Raw genomic sequence first — 21,397 nt, forward strand, 5'->3', positions numbered from 1 at the left:
TATAGCTGGGTGACCTTGGGAAAGGCAAACCAACTCCTTGTAAAATGAGAGTGTTGGACTAGATGTTCACTGATATCTTTTCCAGCTCAAGAGTTGAGATGCTGTTCGCAACCTCTGTGACCTTGGGCAAGTCCCTGCCTCAGTTTCATATTCTGTAAAATGAAGGGGCTCAACGAGCTGAGTTCTGAGGTCCATTTCACGTCTATACCCAATGAGAGGAAGGGGAGGGATGAAGTGATGGCATTGGCACAGGTCTGCTCTGGGGACAAGGTTGTACAAATAGTCATAGTCTTGTATGACTATTATAGACTCTTATACCCAAGGGTCCACCTCTGGTCAAGGGGTAGAACTCTAAGTCAAGATTATGTGGCAGGGTCCCCCAGGAGGTAAGTGTGTGAGGCCAGGTTCAAAGACAGGATCCTACATCAGAGCTGAAAAGATAGACCCAATCCTGCCATGACCCAGTCTTCCCCCTGGAGAGACTTCTTGTCTTTGGGAAGTGGGTAGGGAAAGGCAGCCAGCCACAGCTGTTCCCTGCCCCTGGTGACATCAGCTACGAGACCCAATGGTGTCTGGAAGTTGGGCAGTTGAGGCGGAGGCAGAATAGCTGCTGAGATGGGGTGAGAGCTCGGGCCCTCCTGGGTGGTCCTATAGCATCGTCGTTTATTTTGGAGGGGAGAGTGTGGACGGGATCTGGACCAGAGCCAGGCGGCGTTCGGCAAACCACAGGTGTGGGAACCCAAACACTCGGCCAGTTTCCTTCCTTTCTTGTCAGAAACTATGACAAAACACCAAGAGAAACTGACCAAACACTGAGAGAAAACACTTGGAGCCAGAAGATGTCGGTCTGACTCTCCCCTCTGCCACTAAGTTCCTCTGTGGCCATGGCTAAGCCATCCTTCCCTGGACCTTAGTGTCTTCCTTTAACATATAAGGGAGGGGGGCTGGGCCATCTCCAGTCACCCTGCTCTATGGCTGGTCACTGGACCCACACGGCTCCAGAGGAGAAAGTGAGGCTGGTGACTTTGCACAGCTTTCCCTCCCTGAAATCCAATTTACTTGCAAGTCATGGCATCACCTTCCTGATTTCATGGTCCTCTTTGAGATGAAGGACAAACCACAAAGGGAGAGGCAGCGTGGGAGTCAGGAAGCCCTAAGCTCCAATCCCATATAAGCTGTGTGACCTTGAGCAAGTCACTTAACCTGGGTATGCCTCAGTATCCTCATAAAACAAGAGGGGTTGAAATCGATAGCCTCTCAGACCTCTTCCAGGGCTACGTCTAGGACTCTGATTAGAAGATGTTGGATGTTCCTTCTGCTTCTAAATCCCATGAGCCAAACCTGTGTTTGAGATGTTTGCCTTTGCCTGGGTAAAGGGCAGGATTGTAGCGGCCCCTGAACCTCTCTCTTGTTCTCTGCCGTCATGTGATCTTGGAAAAGTCACTTTATTTTTATTATTGAAAAAAATATTTTGTTGGTTATTTTTATTTTTATGTCATAATCATTTTTAGAAATACCAGCCCTGCAAAACACACACACACACACACACACACACACGCACACACACGCACACACATGCATGCACACACACGCACGCGTACACACACAGGTATATGTAAGCATATGTACACATGTATTATATGACGAGTTGTGATACATCATATATATGAATATAGCATATATGTGTAAGTGTATGTATACATGTATTCTATGATGTATTATAATGTTTTATATAAATATAACATGGTATATACGTATATTATATGTGTGTAGGTATACGTATGTTCATAAGAAATACAGGGTAGCTGGGGAGGGAGGGCTCCAGAGCTGGGGGGAAGGGCTCAGGGAAAGCCTTGATATAGAAGTCGGTGCCTGAGCTGAGTTTTAAAGGAAAACTAGAGATTCTCCGAGGAGAGGACGAGGAAGGCCAGCATTCTAGACATGAGGGATGGCTGTGACAAAAGCATGGAGAGAGTAGATGGAGAGCTGTGTGTGAAGAACAGCAAGAACACCATTTTGGCTGGATCACTGAGTTCAGGAAGGGGAATAATTTTCAAATTAAAGCTGGAGAGTTAGGGAGGGGCCAGGTTGTGAAAGGCTTTCAAGGCCAAAGAGAAGAGTTTATATTTAATCTTAGAGGCTGAATAAAGCTGAGGTTATGAACTGGAAGGATAATGGTGCCCTAGACAGTAATAGAAAGTTTGGAAGAGGGATAGGTTTGGGTAGAAAGTAAATGAGCTCTACTTTGGACGCGTTGACCTCTTTTTTTAGGATGATCTCAAAGGCCCTTTCCAGCCCTAAATCCCATAATCCTATGATCATAAAGGGATTCTTAATGAAGTACCTGGAGTTTGACCTACTTGCTGAGACAGAGATTTGAGAGATAAGAAATTTGGAATAAAATGGAAAGCTGGACATAATGAACAGGGCAGTAGATATATATGTAACTATGGTGGGACAACTGGGGCTTTGTCCCAGGGTAATAAATTTACAAGGTGCTGACAGCAGTTACAATCCTTTAGGAACAAAGAAACTACAGGGCTAAGCCTAGAGTTAGTACGAATAATTAGTCAAAACAGGAAGCTATCAAATTGTGGGCTGTGTCCTTCATGTCTTCCACCCCAGCTCAACTTTCTCTGGGAACAGTTTGTGATACTTTCCCCAAGTGGAAAGATTCCTTGTTACAATTCTGAGGGGCAGAACTAATGGTGAGGTTTAAGGGAAGGCCTTTAAGGGAATGTCTTATAGGTCAATGGCCTGCTGTTTACAAGTCAGATTCACCAGATCTCCCTCTACATCTGATAGTCAGAAGGCTGAGGGAAGTGGTTTTAGCCCACAGCCAACGCCAATGATTCTGATGGTGCCTTCCTGTTTGTTTCTGCAAAATTGTGTTTTTTTACCTTTTTTTTTTTGGAGGGGAAAGGCAGGGCAATTGGGGTTAAGTGACTTGCCCAAGGTCACACAGCTAGTAAGTATGTCAAGTGTCTGAGGCCACATTTGAACTCAGGTCCTCCTGACTCCAGGGCTAGTGCTCTACTCACTGCGCCACCTAGCTGCCCCAAAATTGTGTTTTTTAGAAAATATTTTGATAACAGTTTTTAATATAATTGGTTTCTTTTGTAATCCCACATATTTTATTTCATCCATTTAAAAAATTGATTCTGAGAAGGGGTAAAGGGGTCCATTTTACAGAAAGACTGAAGAATGCTTGTTCTATACCACCTCCTTTATTTGATAGAAGGGGAAAAACTGAGTCCCAGAGAAGTGGCTTGACCAAGATCCCAGGGCCTCCATCCATCCTTTGTTCTAGACCCTGGTTCTCCTGCCTCCTGGGCCCTCTTTCCCCAACACTGGAGCATCTGCCTCTCCACATCAGCAGAGAAGAGAGAAAAATACCATCGGAACGGGGTCTCAGCTCTGCGCTGTCAGCAGAGTTCCCTGTGACTGCTGGAGCTATGCTGACTATTTCCTGTTTTAATCCCCGGAGAGACATATTGGAAACGGCCAGTTGGGTCTTATTTTTGTTCCAGTCACCGCAGCACTGAGACAACCTGATTGGGTTAAGGATGTGGCCACAGGCAGGCGAGGGGAAGTTCCAGGAGCATGGGGGAGCCAGCAGGGGCTGGGGGAGTGGAGATGGAATTGTTATTTGGGGGGGGTGAGGGCTGGTTGCTAGGCTGAACAAACAAGTGTGACTCATTTGTTGGCTCGGGGACCCACAGTGGGGCCGGCCCTCTACAAAGTGGTGAGATCAGCATAGCGCAGCTTTGGAGCTTTGGCATGGCCCCCCACTCTGGTCTTGCCCCGCTAACTCTCCTCCCCAGTCCTGATGCCCATCTGCCATGCTGCAGCACAGGAATCCTTAACCTGGGGACTAGGGGCTGACAGGGGCTCCATAGAGAGATTGTGGGCATCCATGAACTTGGATTTGAGAAAAGATCTTTATTTTTACTAACCTCTAACTGAAATTCAGCATTTTCTACAGTCATTTAAAAACATGAAGGGGTCCACAGGCTTCACCAGACTGACTGCCCAAGGGGTCCAGGACAGAGAAAGGTTAAGAACCCCTTGTCTGGTGGAAAGCCCACCACAAATCTGTCTCCTGGGATTAAAAGGTCTAAGAAGCCTTGGGGTCTGGGTCTGGCTCCCTACTCATTAGGACCTTGGGCAAGTGATAGGATCATAGAATTAGAACTGGAACCAGGAACGTGTAGGACATAGAGTCCAGCACCCCCATTTTATGGAGGAGGAAACTGAAGCCCAGAAAGGAATGAGGAGTCCAGGGTGACTGAGTCAGCATTCAAACCCAGGTCTTCTGACTCCAGGTTGTGTGTTCTATCCACGATGCCACTTCCCTTTTCTGGGTCTGTAAAATGAGGGGGTTGGACCAGTTAACCTCTAAGGTCCCTTTCATTTCTGACTCCTATGATTTGTTTTTTTGATTTTTTAAAAAAAAGTTTTTGATTCAGTGATTCAGTTTCCTTCTCTGTAAAACACAGATTATGGTTTGTGTATCCTCCATATTGCAGAACCGAGAAGATGATGTAGGAGAAATTGTTTTGTACAGTACAAAACTCACACAATCACAGCTGGCAGGACACAGGGTAGCAATGAACATGAGTGGATGCCTGGGGCCTGGGTTCGAATCCTAGCTCTGCTGTGTCTATCCATATGACCTGCAACAATTCACTTCACCTCTCTAGGGTTCAGTTTCCTTGTCTCTAAAATGAAGCGACTGGAGTAGTTGGACTAAGATATCTTCCAGCTCTAATCTTAAATTCAATGCCTTAATAGTAATAATTATATTAATTTATTGCACTGACCAATACAATTAATTATACTGACAATTGATTACATTAATACAATTCATTGCACTAATAGAATCAATATAATTGATTGCATTGACACAATTAATTATGTCGGTTAATATAATCGACTGATGAATTTTGTTAATATAATTAATTACATTAATTAACAAAATACAATTAATCCCTGTATTAATAATTTCTGTAGTTTAACTTCTTCACTTTACAAGCAGAAAATGGAGGGCTCCAGTGGAGAAGTGGTTTGCCTAAGGCTGGAAGGCCAATGGGGCAGAGAGGCGGAACCCTAAACCAGCTTTCTTGCCTTCCACCAGGCTGGTGTTCTTTCCACGGTGTTTTCTTCTGCTTGGTCTCCTTCCCACTGGGCCTTGCTCTGGGCAGGCTCAGTGAAATAAATCTGCAGCAGTTCCAGCTGAAGCTCCTAACCCCTCTAGGGGGACCTATCTTTTCCTGAGGAATCCTGAGCACTGAAAAGCCTTTACTGTCTAAAGGAATGAATCTCGACGGGTGGCATTTCAGGCCCTGTGAGAGGCTAAGAGAGAAAATTTGTAAAGTCTTAGTGCCTGGCATGCAGTAGGCATGTAATAAACGCACATCCCCTTTCTTTCCCTACCTTCCAATCACCATGTATGGGATGGTGACAATACTGATATGTGATCACATCTCTCTTCCCCCTCAAAAAAAAAACTGGGGAGGGGGAGGGAGGACTTTTCCTCATTGGCCTTTATTTCCCTCTAGGTACCATTGTGCTGAGAAAAAAGCCCTGAATTTGGAGTCGGAGGACCTGGGTTCGAATGTCAGCTCTGACTACCTCTGCAGCCTTGGCAAATCGCTTGGTTCCTCTGGGCCTCAGAATCTTCTGTAAAAACGCACAGGTTGGACCTCTAAGGTCCCTCCCAGGCCCGGATCTATGACCCAAATGATGCCATGGATCACACCAATACAGCCGAGCATCTCGGGCAGGGTCCAGATGGCTAAGAGATCTGGGACGAAATACAGCCAAGGAAACTAGGCTCTCACAGAAACGCGTGACAGCTAGCAAGCTTCAAGGACAGGATTTGAATCCCGGTCTTCTGCCTTCCAAGTTACTAACTCTAGCTGCTACTCTGGGAGTTCAGAGCCTGGGGCTGAATCTGGGGCTTGGTTTCCCCCTCTGTAAAAGCACGGGTTGGTCCAGATGGCTTCTGAGCTCTTAGCTTACTCTGAAGTACTGCTCTTGGCCGATTTATGGTGTCTGGCTCCCGTTCCCTTCTTTCCTTGCCTGGAGAAGGGAAGCACAACCCATTTGTGCCCCCTCTCCTGCCCCCCCAACTTCCCAGCCTTCTGTCAACAGGGTCAGGAGGTATCTCAGAGTTTGTACTGAGGAGCAGGGGGGCTCCTTGGGAGCCCTGGCTGGGTCAGGGAGAGACTAATCATCGACTTAGTAGAAGGCAGATCAGTGTGAGCACAGACAGGACGCTGGAGCTGAGGGGCTATTGAAAAGGGGACAGGAGGCTCAGGGGTGGGGGAGACTGGCTTGTCACACAACGGGAGGACAGTGATTGGGGTAGCAAGAGGAGAGGCCGTGACCCAGATGCCAGAGATGGGCACAGCACTGAATGCCTTTTCGGCTGCACACAGCAAAGCAAGAGTCTCCTTTCCATCCCCAGAGCCTGGCTGCTTTGTATGAGCCCAATGGGATGGCATTTATTGAATGCCTATCATGCGCCAGGCACTGTGCCTGGACCTGTACCCCCAGCACCCATAATGGGCAACCCCTTGGTCCCCAGGTGGGAGTGGGGTGGGAGGAACAGTTGTTTCAAAGGCCTTATTTTTCACTGAGAGCAAGTACTCTCCCTCATGGGATATCTGACATCATCTCAGAAGCGTTGGAAATCTAAACAGCTCACGGTCCACAGAGATTTCTTGGCCAAGTTAAAAATGTTAAGTCTAGCTTGATGTCACAGTTGAAACATGGAGTGAGCTCAACAGAGAAGAACCCTTCGAAATTCCACAGAATCACAGGATTTCAGAGTTGGAAGGATATCGGCCATCTGGCCCAACCCACACCTGAAATGACTCCTCACTAAAACATACCCTGGAAACGGGCATTCAGACTCAGCTCAAAGACCAATGATGGGGAACTTGTCACCTGCTGAGACAGTCTATATGACGTCTGGACATCTCGAATTGTTACCAACATTTTCTTGATGACTGAATACCTAACCTTATATTCAGGTGGACTTTTATAATGATTAATTTCAAAAAATATTTACCAGGCATTTACCACATGTAAGGCAGCACGGATAGAAAATCGTGTTGGACTTGGAAGAGCTGAGGTCTGCTGGCTGCGTAGACACAGCCAACCCCAAACTCTCCACCACTACGAGGGACAGAGAGGCTGGTCAGAGAGCAGAGAATGCCTGGAGACCCATCCTCAGAGTCATGGGGAGACTCAAAGGAACTCCCATACATTAAACCCTTTCCAAACTGTCAAGTGCTATATAAAGATAAGTTATTAATAATAAAAAAATAGCAGAGTTGGGCCTTGAATCTCCAATCTTCTGGTTCTAAATCTAGTGTTCTTTGAAGGGCACCAAGTTCCAGCCTTTGGCCTACCACCCTAAAACAGAGTCTATCTTTAAACGGACCTCTCCCTTGGAGAGTCAAGCCTCAATTTCAAGGTTGCCTGTGAATGGGAAGCCCATCACTTGCTCAATAGACGGATGCCCCCAAGTGGCCAAGTAGAATGGTGCTGAACACAAAGACTTCCGGTAACTCTGGGGACTGCAGCCTGCAGCTTGACTGTCCCATCCTGGATGGCCTGGGTAACTCTTGGCAGGATGCTCTTGGGGCAAAACACATCCCTAAGAATTCCAAGTAAAAAGTGTCAGTGCCCTTGAGTGCATCTGTCCAGCTTTTCTCCAAGAGAGTAGTCAGAGATAGGTCTGTTTAAGATAAAGATCCAACTTGGGGGCCTTCCGAATCCTCTGGGCAGAGCCAGGAAGGGCATGCTGAAAGTGTCCACAGTAGCAGGAGGCACCAGGGTGAGATTTCATTTTTTCCAAAGAGCAAGTTGATGATATCTCCTTCCTCACCAGTGACACCAAGGAAGGCACCAGCGCAGGACCCTGCTTTAGATACACCTCTCTACCCGTTAGTAAAAACGCCCCATTTTGCAAGCAAACCCAAGGGTATTGGTGGTTGCATGGGAGGGCAGTTCTCCCTGTAAACTGAGGCTTTCCCCAGTGGGTCTTGGAGTCTTTAAGGGGGGATGTGTGAACCTTCTTCCTGAGTTCCTGGGAATAAAGGCTCCATATGGTATGATCTGAAAAGACTCTGAAAGCTCAGGAAGACAGCCTGGGGAATTTTTTAAGGGGGAGAGGGATTACCTTGCATTTACGTGACTGTTTGGGCCACGCTCAATAGCATCTGGAGTGCAGCGTCAGAGTTCTGAAAGGGACTTCTGCATTTCAAAATAACAGCACTAAGAAAAAAAACCAATCCCACTGTGTCTTCCTCTTCATTATATGTGCCTCCTATGTGTTAGCGACTGCACCACTGGGAACCAGGAATATGAGGTGTGTCCCCAGCCAGTGGGTACAGCAAAGTGGTTGTGACCTTGGGCGGTGGGGAGGAAGGAGAGTGAATGACTCAAGAGACAGAGCAGATTGAGGACAGATGAGTTCTCACAGGAGTTTTATTATATCATATATGTGTATATGTGTGTACATGTATATATACATAGAAGATCTGCTTTATATATAATGGTTCTCTCCAATATTTAGACCAAGGCAATCTGTAACAACAACTCTTTTCCCCAAACCCAACTCAGGTGCAATTAAGTGCTAAATGAAAGTCATCCCTTCAGATGAAAGGTATTCTGGGGTTCCATTTGTTTCCAGCTTGGGAAGAGATGAGGTAATGCAGGCCACACAGTTCACAATCTCCAGCTACATCAGGCCTCGAGGGGGGTGATGGGGGCAAAGACTGAGAACAGAAGCTGTGAGTTTCACGAGATCGATTAGAGCTTCTATGAGAACAGGACATTGTGCGTGATTATCACATGGCTCTTTTATTGGGGAACAGGAGCTTCCTATCCTCTAAGGTGAGATCGATTGTGCTGGAAGGGGAGACTGGAGGGCCTGGCCAGTGCAGGCGCAGCAGGGGGAGGGGCAGGGCTCGGTCACTTCTTCTCCTCCTCCTCCTCCTTGGCCTCCTCTTTCTTAGGGGTGTCCTGCTTCCGTTTGTAGTCTGCCAGGGCAGCCTTGATTGCATCTTCGGCAAGCACTAGGAGAGAAGAAAGGAAGGAAAGAGAGAAGGAGGGAAAGAGGGGAGGGAGGGAGGAAAGAGAGGAAGAAGGAAGGAAAGGAGGGAATGAGGGAGGAAGGGAAGAAAATGAGGGAGGAAATAAGGAAAGAAGGAGGGAAGGAAGGAATGAGGAATGGAAGGATGGAAGGAAGGAGGGGAGGGAGGAAGGAGGGAAGGAATGATGGAGGAAGGAAAGAAGGAAGTAAAGAAGAAGGGATGGAGGGAGGGGAGGGAAGAAGGAAGGAAAGGAAGGAGGGAATGAAGGAAGAAGGGAAGGAAGGAAGGAAGGATGGAGGGAGGGGAGGGAGGAAGAGGAGAGAAGGAAGGAGGGAGGGAAAGAGGGGAAGGAGGGAAGAAGGAGGGAAGGGAAATGAAGGCTGACATTCTGAAACTATCAAAAACCTGGGCAAATCTGTCTTAATGCAAGACTGTGGACCCTATAAAAACACCAAATCACACAGCCAAGAGGCACCAGCTGTTTCATTACTGCCCAGTTGGCCCCACCTGAGTTAGTGCTAGTCTTACTTTTTTGCTTTCTAATTTCAAAAGTCTGGGTTAGTTTTGTAAAAGCCCCCTCAGGCCACAGGCCCAGCTCTGAGACCTCCACTCACTGCTTGGATGTTCAGCATCCACCTCATTCATTCATCCAACAGACATTTAGGAAGGGTGCCTTGGGGAATGAAGCTGGCACCTCTGTCTAGATCGCAGCAAAGCCTCGAGCCAAGCTTCTTGTCCTCCCCCAGGGTGGACAAAGGGAAGAGTTGGCGGCTGGATGACGGTCAGAGCTGCCTGTCACATCAGACCCAAAGAGAGCTCACCAACAGTCACCTTGAATAGAGACCGGCAGTTGAGTATCCTCGGGACTGATCTGTCCTTGACAGATCGCTACTTTTATTTGGTCACTACTTTTATTTAACATTTTGATATTTCCCATTTATTCTGGATAGCATGCCTGTCACATCTGCAGAGGACACACAGTGGGGTGGGGGGGGGAAGCTTATACACTGGACAAAAGTCAGGATCCCCCCAAAGATTGATGAGATGAAAGCAAATGGGATAAAACATGACAGAGAAAGACATCAAGTCATAAACTCTGGTTAAGATATCATTTCACAAACTCACTTGGGGGCACCTGTGGCCAGATAGCTCCAGTGAAGATCTAGGGGGTCTGGCAGGGGTGGGGAACCCTTCTAGGTCCTTGGATGCCACCTATGACTGAGTCCATGTTTTATAGAGCAAATTCTTTTATTACGGGGATTTGTTCTGTGAAGTTTGGATTCAGTCAGAGGGCTGCACCTGAGGACCCAGAAGGTCATTATGGCCTCAAGGCCGCAGGTTCCCCACCCTGGGGGGTCAGCCTGAGTCACCTGGGCCATGGCAGCCCCCCACAATCTCAGGACACCCCATGAGGCAGGGTCCAGAGGTGGGCCCAGTCCCAGGGAGCCACTGCAGTCCTGCACCTCAGTCCCCATTCTCCATAGGCCAGAGGGGATTTAGAAAGGAGAGGCATACGGGGATGTTTAGCCTTGGGAGGGAAGCAGCTTCTTCAAGAACGGGAAGGAGCAGAGAGAGCTGGATGTCTTTTGAATAATGGCTCTGCACCTTTACCTTATGACTTCACTTCCTTGCCTGTAAAAGGAGTGGCTGAGCTCAGGCCTCTGAGGGTCCTAGTGGAGGGAAGATGCTAGGACACCATAGGAAGAGTGTCTGGACTCGGGAGACTCTTGTACTTCTCCCAGACCACCCTGCAGCTGAGTGGGAGCTCTCTCTGTGACGTTCCCATGGAGTGACCACTTGGCTTCTGTTGGGAGACCTCAGAAGCTCCCACTCTCCTCAAGGTCCTCGCCACTTCATACCCAGACCATAAAAGCAGTCTCCCAGCCTCCAGCCCGGACTCCACACAGCTGCCAAAGCCATCTCCTAGGAACAGACCCCTACTCCATTAACTCCATGGCTCCCTACTGCCGCCAGGATCAAAGACAAGCTCTATTTAGCTTTAAGAGCCTTTGCCAGCTGGCCACACAAGCCCAGCCACCCAGCAGGTACGTGACTGATGATGGAGTCAGCCTGTTCCACGCCTGGAGGCCCCTAACTATTCATAAGTGTCGCTTTCTATTGACCTCAAATCTGCTTCTGTCACTTCCTCTATGGTTTTGTTCTTCCTGAGCCCGGGCAGGCCCAGCCCAGACCCACTCCACACAAGGGCTCTTCAAACCCGGGGCGGGGGGGTCTCCTGCTATGGCTCAATACCCCCATACCTACATTTAAGTCTGAAGCACAGACCACTCAGTGGCTGCTTAAAATCGAGATGTAAAATGGAGGGCAGGCTGGAGATGCACAAAACGGCATTTCTTAAGCCCCGAGGATGCTCTTACAATCTATTAGAGAACAGAGGACAAGCATCACGAGTGAAGGAAGTCAGGGTGTGAGTGCTCCAGAGGCCCTACAGAGCAGACTTTAGGCAGGCATTTAGCCTGCCTCAACCCAGAACTCGAATTGAGGGCCCAGGATGGCCCCAAGAGGTAGACAAGGAAGGGAGGAGGGAGGCAGCGGGCCCATCCAGCAGAAGGGGCTGGAGAGAGAGGCTTCCCCCTCCCATTTGAGCTGGGTCAGGTGGCTTCTGAGATCCCTTGTGATGGGGTGAGGAGCCCTGGGCTGGGCGCTGGAAAGGTCTCCGTGCCACAACCTTCGAGGCTAAGGATCCTAAGGCAGTCGCCCAATGGTCACAGTCAGTGTCAGTTCAGTGAGGAACAGTTAACAGAAAGAATGGTGAAGGAAGGAAGGGATGCTGCCTTGAGGTTGGCAGCTTTAACCCTCTCTGGTCTCAATAAAAGGTTTTTATTCTTCTCAAGGCCTAGACATTGCCTTTCCTTTCTCAAGGGCCCTTTCTACTCTTACTAAAGTGGAAACCAGAATCTCGGTGTTCAGCTGAACAGCATGGGCCTCGCTCACTCCCAGAACTGTGAGAGGAGGAGGGATGGAAGAAGCAGTGATTTACTACTGGGGGTGAACTAGAAAGTCACGTAGACCTGCCTAAAAAAGTACCTCCTCTAAGGAGAGGCCATGTGTAGGAATGCAGTGGGAACGTGGCTGGACTCCCAAAGTCCATACATGGAGGCCAACGCCCCAAAGGGCATCTGGGCAAAAAGTGATGAGAAACAGGATACAGGATCAAAGCACAAAAGCTGACCTGTAAATCTTGTTTAAAAAAACAGCCCACAGAGCCGAGACGGACACAGCCCTGGAAGGCTGTGATCTCACCAGGCTGAGCAGAATGCGGGGTCCTGGGACCACTCACGGCTTCCATGTTTCCCCTTCGAAGGAGACAGGCGGTGAGAACAGCCATGTCCATCCCCCTCAGTCCCCCAAGAGCCCTGACGGCTGTCAGACACTTTCACTCAAGACTCCCAACCGAGGCCTCTCTGTCCCCTCTCCCATCTGGCTACACGCAGAGACCACATCACCGGACATCACACAAGACACGAGGTCACTGGCATTTCTGCCGGGCCGTGACTTACTGGAGCAGTGCAGCTTAACCGGAGGGAGGCACAACTCCTTGGCAATATCAGTATTTTTGATGGTTAAGGCCTCTTCCACCTGAGAATTGTAAATGAAAAGACACTAGCATCAGACTTCTCTTACAGGCCATGTGAGGAATGGGAAGAAAGGAGGACCAAGCTTCTACACAGGACTCAGTTTTTTTAATAGATACAATCTGTTTTCAAATCAACTTCACTTCCACCCCTGCTCCCCACCCCCAGCATTATGTGGGGTTTTTTGCTTAGTACCAAACAAATAAACAAAGAAACAAACAAATCAGGACAGTCCAGAAGGCCTAGGAAGGGCAAGGTACAATTCGTACATGTTAAGTGTTGTGTTCCTGGTCCATCCCTTTCATACTCTCCACTGGGGTTTTCAAATAAGCAAAGGCTCTTTTTGGTCAGCAATTCCAAGTACAGGGAAGGAAATTAGATGAATATGGCCGGAGAACCTGTGGCAATGTCTTATGGATCTCTTTAAATTCAGCATTTTATAAAGATCCAAAAAACGAGAACTGGGAGCACTCTTTGAGATCTGTGGTTGTTATTCAGCTGCTTCAGTCGTGTCTGACCCAGAGCGGCCCCACCGTGGGGGTTTCCTGGCAAAGACACTGGAGTGGCGTGCTATTTCCTTCTCTAGCTCATTTTACAGATGCGGAAACTAAGGCAGACAGGGTGAAGTGACTTACCCAGGGTTACACAGCTAGTAAGTGTCTACGGCTGGATTTGAATTCTGAAAGAAGAGTAGTCCTGACTCCTGGCCTGGGGCTCTGTGCACTATGGAGCCCCTTAGCCACCTACTCTTAGAGATCAGTGTCCAATTTAAATTTTACAGGAGGGGAACTGAGACCCAGAGGGAGGAAGTGATAACAGAGGTCTAGGCCAGACTCTCCCCCAAGTCTTCTGACGTTAGAGAGATAGACACTCTACCATGCCACTCTTACATGGAGCAAGTCAAGCTAACTGCATTCACTAAGCACCTACTATGTGCCAGGCCCTGTGAGCATCAGCCAAAACCAGATGTCAGAACGTGTTCTGTATCATGAGTGTACACACATATACACACACGCGAACATGTGTGTACACACACGCACACACGAAACTAGGAGTTTAGGAAAAACCAAGGTGAGGAATCAGCACCAAGATTTCCAGCCTAATCTTAGTAAAGTGCGATGCCTCCTAATTCTTCAGAAGGAACTGAAAAATTCTCCACCCAGAATGACTGCCATCCCCCATTACACGACACTCAGGGAGGAGTCCCAAATCAGACCCATGCTGGTCAGGTACTGCGGCCTGATAAGTCAGGAATTCACAGGCTGAGTGAGACCCTGGGGGTCAGGCCCGGCCTTGGCTACAGCTGGGACATCTCTGATTCTGCCCTTGCCTCTGAGAGGACCCAAGAGCTTCCGAAGGCAGTGATCACGGCTTCTGCCCTAGACTGGTGGCAGGCTTTGGTGTACGTGCCAGGGTCTGGAACCAGCTCCTGACTTCTTTATAACAGATGCCAGACTGCTTGCTGATATGGTGAGTACATTAAATAGATGTGAAACAAGAAAAATGTCAAAGGCCAAATGGAATAGTTCCCCTGCCCCACCCCCCAAAAAAAGCAAATTAAATATTCTGACAAAAACTCCCAACGAGAGCAGAGCCCGTGGGAGGGAGAGCTCATCATGTCACCAGGCTTACCGTTTTGCCTTTGACCCATTCGGTGGCCAGGGAGCTCGAAGCGATGGCAGAGCCACAGCCAAACGTCTTGAATCGGGCATCCACAATCTTCCCTTTTTCATCCACTTGGATCTAGAAAAATAAAACCAGTCTGGGCTCCTTGCACCACGTCTCAGGGTCCGTATCCCTGGGGTGATTGGGGTCCTTGAGGCCTGTCTGGGCGTGTTCATTCGCCTTCTCCATTTTAGACATTTAACAACAGACTCAATTTCACCCCAAAGTTCCATGTGAGAAGGCATCGGCCGACACAGACAGGCCATTTCTGTTCCACTCTCTAACCCCACCCGGGGCAGTCTCCTCCAGGCTGGGAGGCTGCAGGGCTTAGCTGTGGTTCCAGCTTTTTCTTGGGTCCTGAGGCCTGTTCAAAGGTTCTTTGCCAACTTGTTTCTGTGCTCCAAGATAAGACTGAAAACCTCCGGCAGGCCGACAAGTGGCCTCCCTCCCCACCATGAGGAGGCAACTGTTGACCAAGCTGAACTCAAAAACAACCAAGTGAGACAGGGTACTCCAAGGCTGGTCCTGCCCCTTGACTCCTCAGAGCCCTGGGCTGAGGTCACCAGCCACAAGGGGATGTCACAGCTCACCGAAGCCTGCTAAGTTAGGATTTATTCCAACAAAAATACTGCTCAACACCAACTATGTTAACATATCTAATAATTACTATTAGGCTCATAGGATCCCAGGTCATCTTGTTCAACATTCCCCTCTGCTAATGAACTTAAAGAGTTCATGAATTCAGTGGAAGCAAAACCCTAGCCAATAAGAGAGAGGAGGAATGGTGTCAAGTCACTGTGAGTTTTTTTGGAAAGACAAAACCCCCTCTTACCTGTAATTTCATAACATCTCCACAAGCAGGTGCCCCCACCAATCCAGTGCCAACATTTTTGGATTTCTTGTCAAGGGATCCTACATTTCTGGGATTCTCATAGTGATCAACCACCTAAAATGAGGGAATTGTAAAATAAACATAAATATTCTAGCTATAAAGAAGAATTTCCTTCCATTATGGGGAAGAAGGGAACCAAATGTCCCTCCATGAAATGCTGCTGCTTGTTAACTCGGGGCCACACCATGAAACCAACTCTCCATGAGGCATTCCCCACTCCCTGCCCACCCCAACTGGCTGCAACTTTTTGGTCTCTGGTTTCAGTAAGATTGATATGGTTCAGTCCATCCAGTTGGTCACTGGCCTATTTGGGGCACAAAGATCTACGTGATTCTTAGCACCTTCAGTCACCTTCACAGCACAAGGGTGATGCCATCACTTTTGTCTGATTTGCTGGTCACCATCGGGTCCGGGACTGGAGATTCGACTTCACTGCCAATGCGGGTTGGTACCTTCTCTGCCACTCTTAGAGACCTGCCTAAAGCAGTGGAGTCAGACTCAAAAATGAATGGCCCTGGGCCACAAAAGGCCTTCAATTTAAAGTGGGATATTATCCGTTTGATTGTATTTTTATGTGGGTGCTGTGGGTCTGTTGGACACCCTGGCCTAAGGTATCGAGGGGTCAGGCACCCCACCCCCAGGGCTTCCAGGCTGTCCATCTCTCATGGTCCCCTGTAAACAGGACAAAGCACACAGCCAATGGCGCCAGAAGCCCGGGAGGCTGGTGGGCACAGTGAACAGACCCCTCTAGTGAAGAGTTAAGGAAATAAAGGGACGTGAATCACAGAGGACAAGGAGGTGCTGCTGACATCATGAATCCTCTGACGTAGAAAGAGGAATTGCCACCTCAGGTGCTTCCGACCAGAAGCAGGAAGTTGGCTGAGGCCTTTCCCATGCACCTTGGAGGGCCGCAACATTGGAGGCATGTGCACATACAGGGACTCACGGCACTGGCCCCAAGAGGTGAAACTACAGAACACTGTAACTGAAACCCCCCAAACAAGTATGGCCCCGTAGCTGGGCCTGGTGCCTGCTGTCCACTGAGGCATGCACAGCTGTACCCGTGAGGTGGGCCCGGAGAGGACGCTCTGGGAATCTCTGGGTCAGGAGGCACGCAGGGAAAATCATTTCCTCCTCAGTCATCTGTCACAACCCCAGACTGAACAAGCAAGTCTTCACGTTCCCAAGATAGCTGGGAACAACTTCGGGCTATTCCCAAGGTGTAGCCATAATGGCTTTTGTTTTCTTTGAATGGCTCAGCTTGCCTCATTGAGCCTCTGGACACTGTGGCTTGCTCTTCCGGGGCAGGACCAGAACTTCGTGTGTGATGAGTCATGGGGCTGGCTGAGGGGAGGTGTTAGCTCCAGAACCTGGTCTACCCTAGGGGGAGGAGCCAACTCAAGAACCAATCGGCCCTGGTCATTCGGGCGGAGCTTGATGATGTCAGAGACCCTATAAGAGGGGAGAGGACAGCTTGAAGATTCTCTCTTCCTTTTCCGGTTGGAGCCAGCGACAGTTACAACGACAGTTACAGAGGCAGTTACGACAGTTACGTCAGTTACAGCCACAGCGACAGACACAGCTGAAGCAGGAGCTGCCAGTAGCAGAGCTAACCTACGGGAGAAAGCTGAACAAAGACTTCAGGCCATTACAGCGACAGTTACAGCGACAGTTGGAGCCAGAGGCAGTTACAGAGGCAGTTACGACAGTTACGTCAGTTTCAGCCACAGACACAGCTAAGGCAGGAGCTGCCAGTAGCAGAGCTGATCTACGGGAGGAAGCTGAACAAAGACTTCAGGCCAGTGGGTAATCTTATTACCATCGAGGGGGAAGCATGATTTTGCTTTACGCAATCATGCTTCTCTGTAGCCTCCTGGTTACTCTTGCAAGGCGTACTTATTGGGCCTGGAAGATTATGATCAACATATCAAAATGGGGTTGCTGGTTCATGGGTTGGTTATTGTTGAGCCTAAATAAATGTTTTGATTCTTCTGCCTTCTACTTTGAGAGTTTCTTATATCCGGCGATTCCGAACCTTTCAGACATGTTTATGATCTTCTTTGAGATTATAAACTCTGCCCTCCTGATACACAAGGGCAAACCCACCACCCTGAGAACACAGAGCTTTGTCACGCGGCTGTCTGGAAGGCATCCATCTATGCGTCCGTCTGTCTGGTCTTGGTGGCTCTTTCCAAAGAGGAGATCCCAGTAAGGAGGTGCATTGTGAGACTAAAGGTGGAATTTGCTCTAATATCTCTGGCCCACCCTGCACAGGTTACTTAGGTTGTCAGACTCCCATTCTCTGTGTCACAGGTTGGGGACAGCCCAGAGCATGAGGGACCTCCCTTACCACAGACTCTAGATGCTGAGCCAGCTCCAGGGCACCCAAGGGGTGGGGGAATGAATCCCCAGGCAAGGGAAAAACAGAAAACCCAGTCACGAGACGCCCTGCTTCTTCTGAGGCCAACGAGGCAAGGCTGAGGTTGCTTTATCATCTACCAGCAAAGGCTCCAATGGGCCTGCTAAGCAGACGTCCAGGCCTTGTTTGGAACTGGTCATAACATATCCCCTGTGGCCAGAGAGTGGACACCCTGTGGGTCAGATCTGGGATCAGTTATGATATATCCCTGTGGCCAGGGAGTGGACACCCAGGGGGTCAGATGTGGGATCAGTCATGATATATCCCCCATGGCCGGGGAGTGGACACCCAGTGGATCAGATGTTCTCTTGAGGGTCAAACGAGATCAGAGCAGTTAAAAGCTTCGCCAACCTGAACGTGCTGCATCGACGCTCGCTATCATAACTCATGAGAACCTGAGAGCTAGAAGGGGCCTTAGCGGTCATGTGGGCCTACCCCTAACATCCGACACTTTTTGGTTTCACAGGCACGCATCTTATTTCCTTAAGAAAAAAACAAAAAGGGGGCAGCTAGGTGGCACGATGAGTAGAGCACCGGCCCTGGAGTCAGGAGGACCTGAGTTCAAATGTGGCCTCAGACACTTGACACATTTACCAGCTGTGTGACCTTGGGCAAGTCACTTAACCCTAACTGCCCTGCCCTCCCCCCTGCAAAAAAAAAATGACCTCGAGGCAGGGCACAAAGAGGAATAGCATCTTTGATGCAGACACTGCTGGGCCTTCCCGACAATGTCCCGTAAAGGATTATGTGATTTTATCGAGGAGGTCAATGGCTTGCCGTGCCCATCCCAGGGCTGGCCAGTGAGTGCAGGGGAGTTGTGACTTGCCCCCTTGTTCTCCTGGGTTCTCACCAGCCCCCCAATATGAACATACCAGAGACTGGTGGGCCTGAAATGGAAGGACGAGGTGGGGAGTGAGGAGGTCCAGGCTGACAGCAAGTCCCCTTCCCAACGGAGCCTCGGCTTCCTGGCAGCCTGACTTCCCCGGAGACTACAGATTGATTCAGCAGCACTCATCACCAGCGGCTGCAGAGCTTTCTGCTTTAAGGCCAAACTGGCCTGCTGGGAGGCGGTCCTGCCTCGTCTAGACCAGAACCTAGGGATGATCTGCTCAGAATCCTTCCTGCTGGTACAGTGGAAAGGAGCCCTGGATTCGGAATGGAGAAGCCTGGGTCAAATCCCAGCTCTAGCCTGGAGCTGTGTGATGGCATGGCCCTCCATGGACTTCCACCCCAAGCCAATGCTGATCTAGAGATCAGGCTTCTCATCTGTAAGATGGGGATGGTAATTCTGGTACTGCTGACCTCACAGCAAAATGCTCTATAAAGCTGAACTATGATAATTCCTCTGGGCAGCTCCTTTTCATGGCCCAGGGGTGACCCTGGGCCCTTGGTTATGCCAGCAGGTTCTGCTCCAGGCCTGGAGAAGGAGCCTCTTGTCTGAGGGTCAACCTACCTGAGTGCAAGTCAACATTGATTAAGTGCCGACTGTGTGCCAGGCATGGACCCACAGACTCACCACTGGCTTGGACAAAAGTTACCGTGCTCTTCACCCGTCAAAGACTGTTTATTATTAAGGCATGACAGGATTGTTATCTGCACTGGGAAAAGGAGTATTTGTGATGTGATGAAACCACAAGGTATTTGAAGTATTGTTACTATTTTCTGTTTCAAATTAGACAATAAAGCTTTCTGATTGAACTGGAGTTAAGTGCAGCTCTGATATTTACGTCATGGAAGAACTTGTGTCCCCTCTCCAGCCTTAGATTCCCCTTTTGTGAAATGAAGCGCCCTCAGCCATCCTAAGGGCAGGCAGTTGGTATAATGGTAGCTCCAGAGTCAAAGACCCCAAGTTCAAATTCCACTCCTGACATTTACTAGCTGGGAGGTAAAGGAGCTGGCAAAGGTGGCCCCTAGTCAAGTGATTCTGGCTCTTCAGGTCTCCATTTCCTCCACTGTGAAGTGTGGGGGCTGATCTAGGTCAGCAGGTCTCAAAAGGTGGCTGAGGACCCCCGGGGGGTCCTAACACCCTTTTTCACGGGGTCTGTGAGGTCAGAACTATTTCTGTAACAGCACGAAGGTGCTATAAAATACTATGGATGTGCGTGAGGCCAGACTTTCTTCATATATTTCAACACTTTGCAACAGACTTCAGAAACAGACTCTGATTAAACTGGACACTGAAGAGCTGGCAAGTATGTGTGAAACAAGGCCACTTTTCTGCCTAATTCCTTTTGCCTTGGTAAAGTTATTTTCTTTATTAAAAAGTTACGTTAAATTAAATGCGTTTATTATTGTTAAATGAATATTTTTAAAACGTATGCATTTTAATTTGTTATATGGCAAATATTAAGATCGCTCATATTTTTTAAAAAAGCCCTCTGGGTCTTCGATGGTTTTTAAGAGACCCACTGAGGTTTCAGCCAGCTCTATGAAATCCCTTTCTCAGGAGCGTCTTGGGGACGGCTGCAGACCTGGGGGGCGGGGGGCTCACGGCTGGGGGACCCTGGGCAGGGGATCGATCTCTGTTTCAGGGAAGGGGGCGCTGGTGGAGGGGCTTCGGTCCCCATCCCTTTTCCCCGACCTCAGGTCCAAATCTGCCCCACGCCCAGCGCCTGGCACACAGTAGACGCTTATTAAATGCTTGTTGCCTCGGCGTGACCCGGCGGCGCCCTTGGAAATGCCCCTGCTAGGACTCGGGATGCTCCGGGTGCTCAACGGACACCTGGACGTCGCCGGGCGCGCAGGCGCATGCAGGGGGAGGGGCGCACGCGGGGCGGCCACTTCTTTCTAATGGCGTCACCCAGGGTCGCCAACGTCCCCGCCTCCCCGGCCCAGGCGCTCCGCGGCCCCTACCTTCTTGTGGTACAGCCGGGCCGGAGCCGAGAGCTCCCGGAGGGGCGGCCGCCGAGTGCCCAGGCACATCACCGAGGCCGCCCGCCTCAACCCGGCCAGTCCGGCCTTCGCCGCCGTCGCTGCCATGTTGTGTCGGAAGGCGGAACCGCTGAGGAGGCGGGGCCGCGGCCGACGATCTGGGGGGCGGAGCTCAGACCGAGGGGGCGAGACCTGGGGGGCGGGGCCCAGGTCGGGCGGGTGGGGCTCAAGCTGAAGGGGTGCGGAGATGGAGGGGGCGGGACCCAGGACGGCTGGTCTCTGCAGAGAGCGAGGGGGCGGAGCTGAGCAGGCGGGGGCAGGGTCGAGCTGGGGCGGAGCGAGGCCGAGAGGCCGGGGAGGGAAAGGGGGAGGAGGAGGGGAAGGCTCCGAGGCGGGGCCTGGGGAGGGTGACGAGGGCGGCCCGAGCGGCAACCTGGGAGATGGTGGGCGGGGCCTCGGCGGCGGGGCGGAGTTTTGGGTGGGATGGAGGGAGGGAGGTCGGGATGGGGGGGGGAAATAGAAGGGGAGGGGCGGGGAAATTGGGAGCTGAGGACGTGCGGCCCCGCCCCGCCCACCGCTGCTCACGTGACTGTGCCCCCTCCGCGGGCGTTCCGGGTTTTGTCTCTCTCCTGGCCACACCCCATCGTCTCCCGGCTGCGCCCGCGGGGAAAGGCCTGAGGGCGAGGCAAGGGTGCGTGGGCTGCCAGCTCCCTGGGGCGGGCCGAGAGAAGCCCTCCGAGCTGGGCTACGACCCATTCTGCGGGTGGGGAAACTGAGGGCCGACGAGCAGGACGACTCCTTTTGGTAGCTGCTGTGCGGGCCTGTTTCCTCCCTTGTCACATGA

General features: G+C 50.2%; 1 protein-coding gene across 1 annotated transcript; it reads right to left on the reverse strand.

Moving 5' to 3' along the window:
• Positions 1–8,469: 8,469 nt before the first annotated feature.
• On the reverse strand, positions 8,470–20,707 carry ISCU (iron-sulfur cluster assembly enzyme). Its single transcript, XM_036742366.1, has 5 exons — positions 20,536–20,707; positions 15,204–15,317; positions 14,339–14,449; positions 12,632–12,710; positions 8,470–9,092 (listed from the first exon to the last, which is right to left on the reverse strand). The coding sequence occupies exons 1-5, from the start codon at positions 20,659–20,661 to the stop codon at positions 8,989–8,991; spliced, it is 534 nt and encodes a 177-aa protein (XP_036598261.1). The 5' UTR covers positions 20,662–20,707; the 3' UTR covers positions 8,470–8,988.
• Between the last annotated feature and the right edge of the window lie 690 nt (positions 20,708–21,397).

The sequence above is a fragment of the Trichosurus vulpecula genome, chromosome 1, assembly GCF_011100635.1.
Source record: "Trichosurus vulpecula isolate mTriVul1 chromosome 1, mTriVul1.pri, whole genome shotgun sequence".
NCBI lineage: Eukaryota > Metazoa > Chordata > Mammalia > Diprotodontia > Phalangeridae > Trichosurus > Trichosurus vulpecula.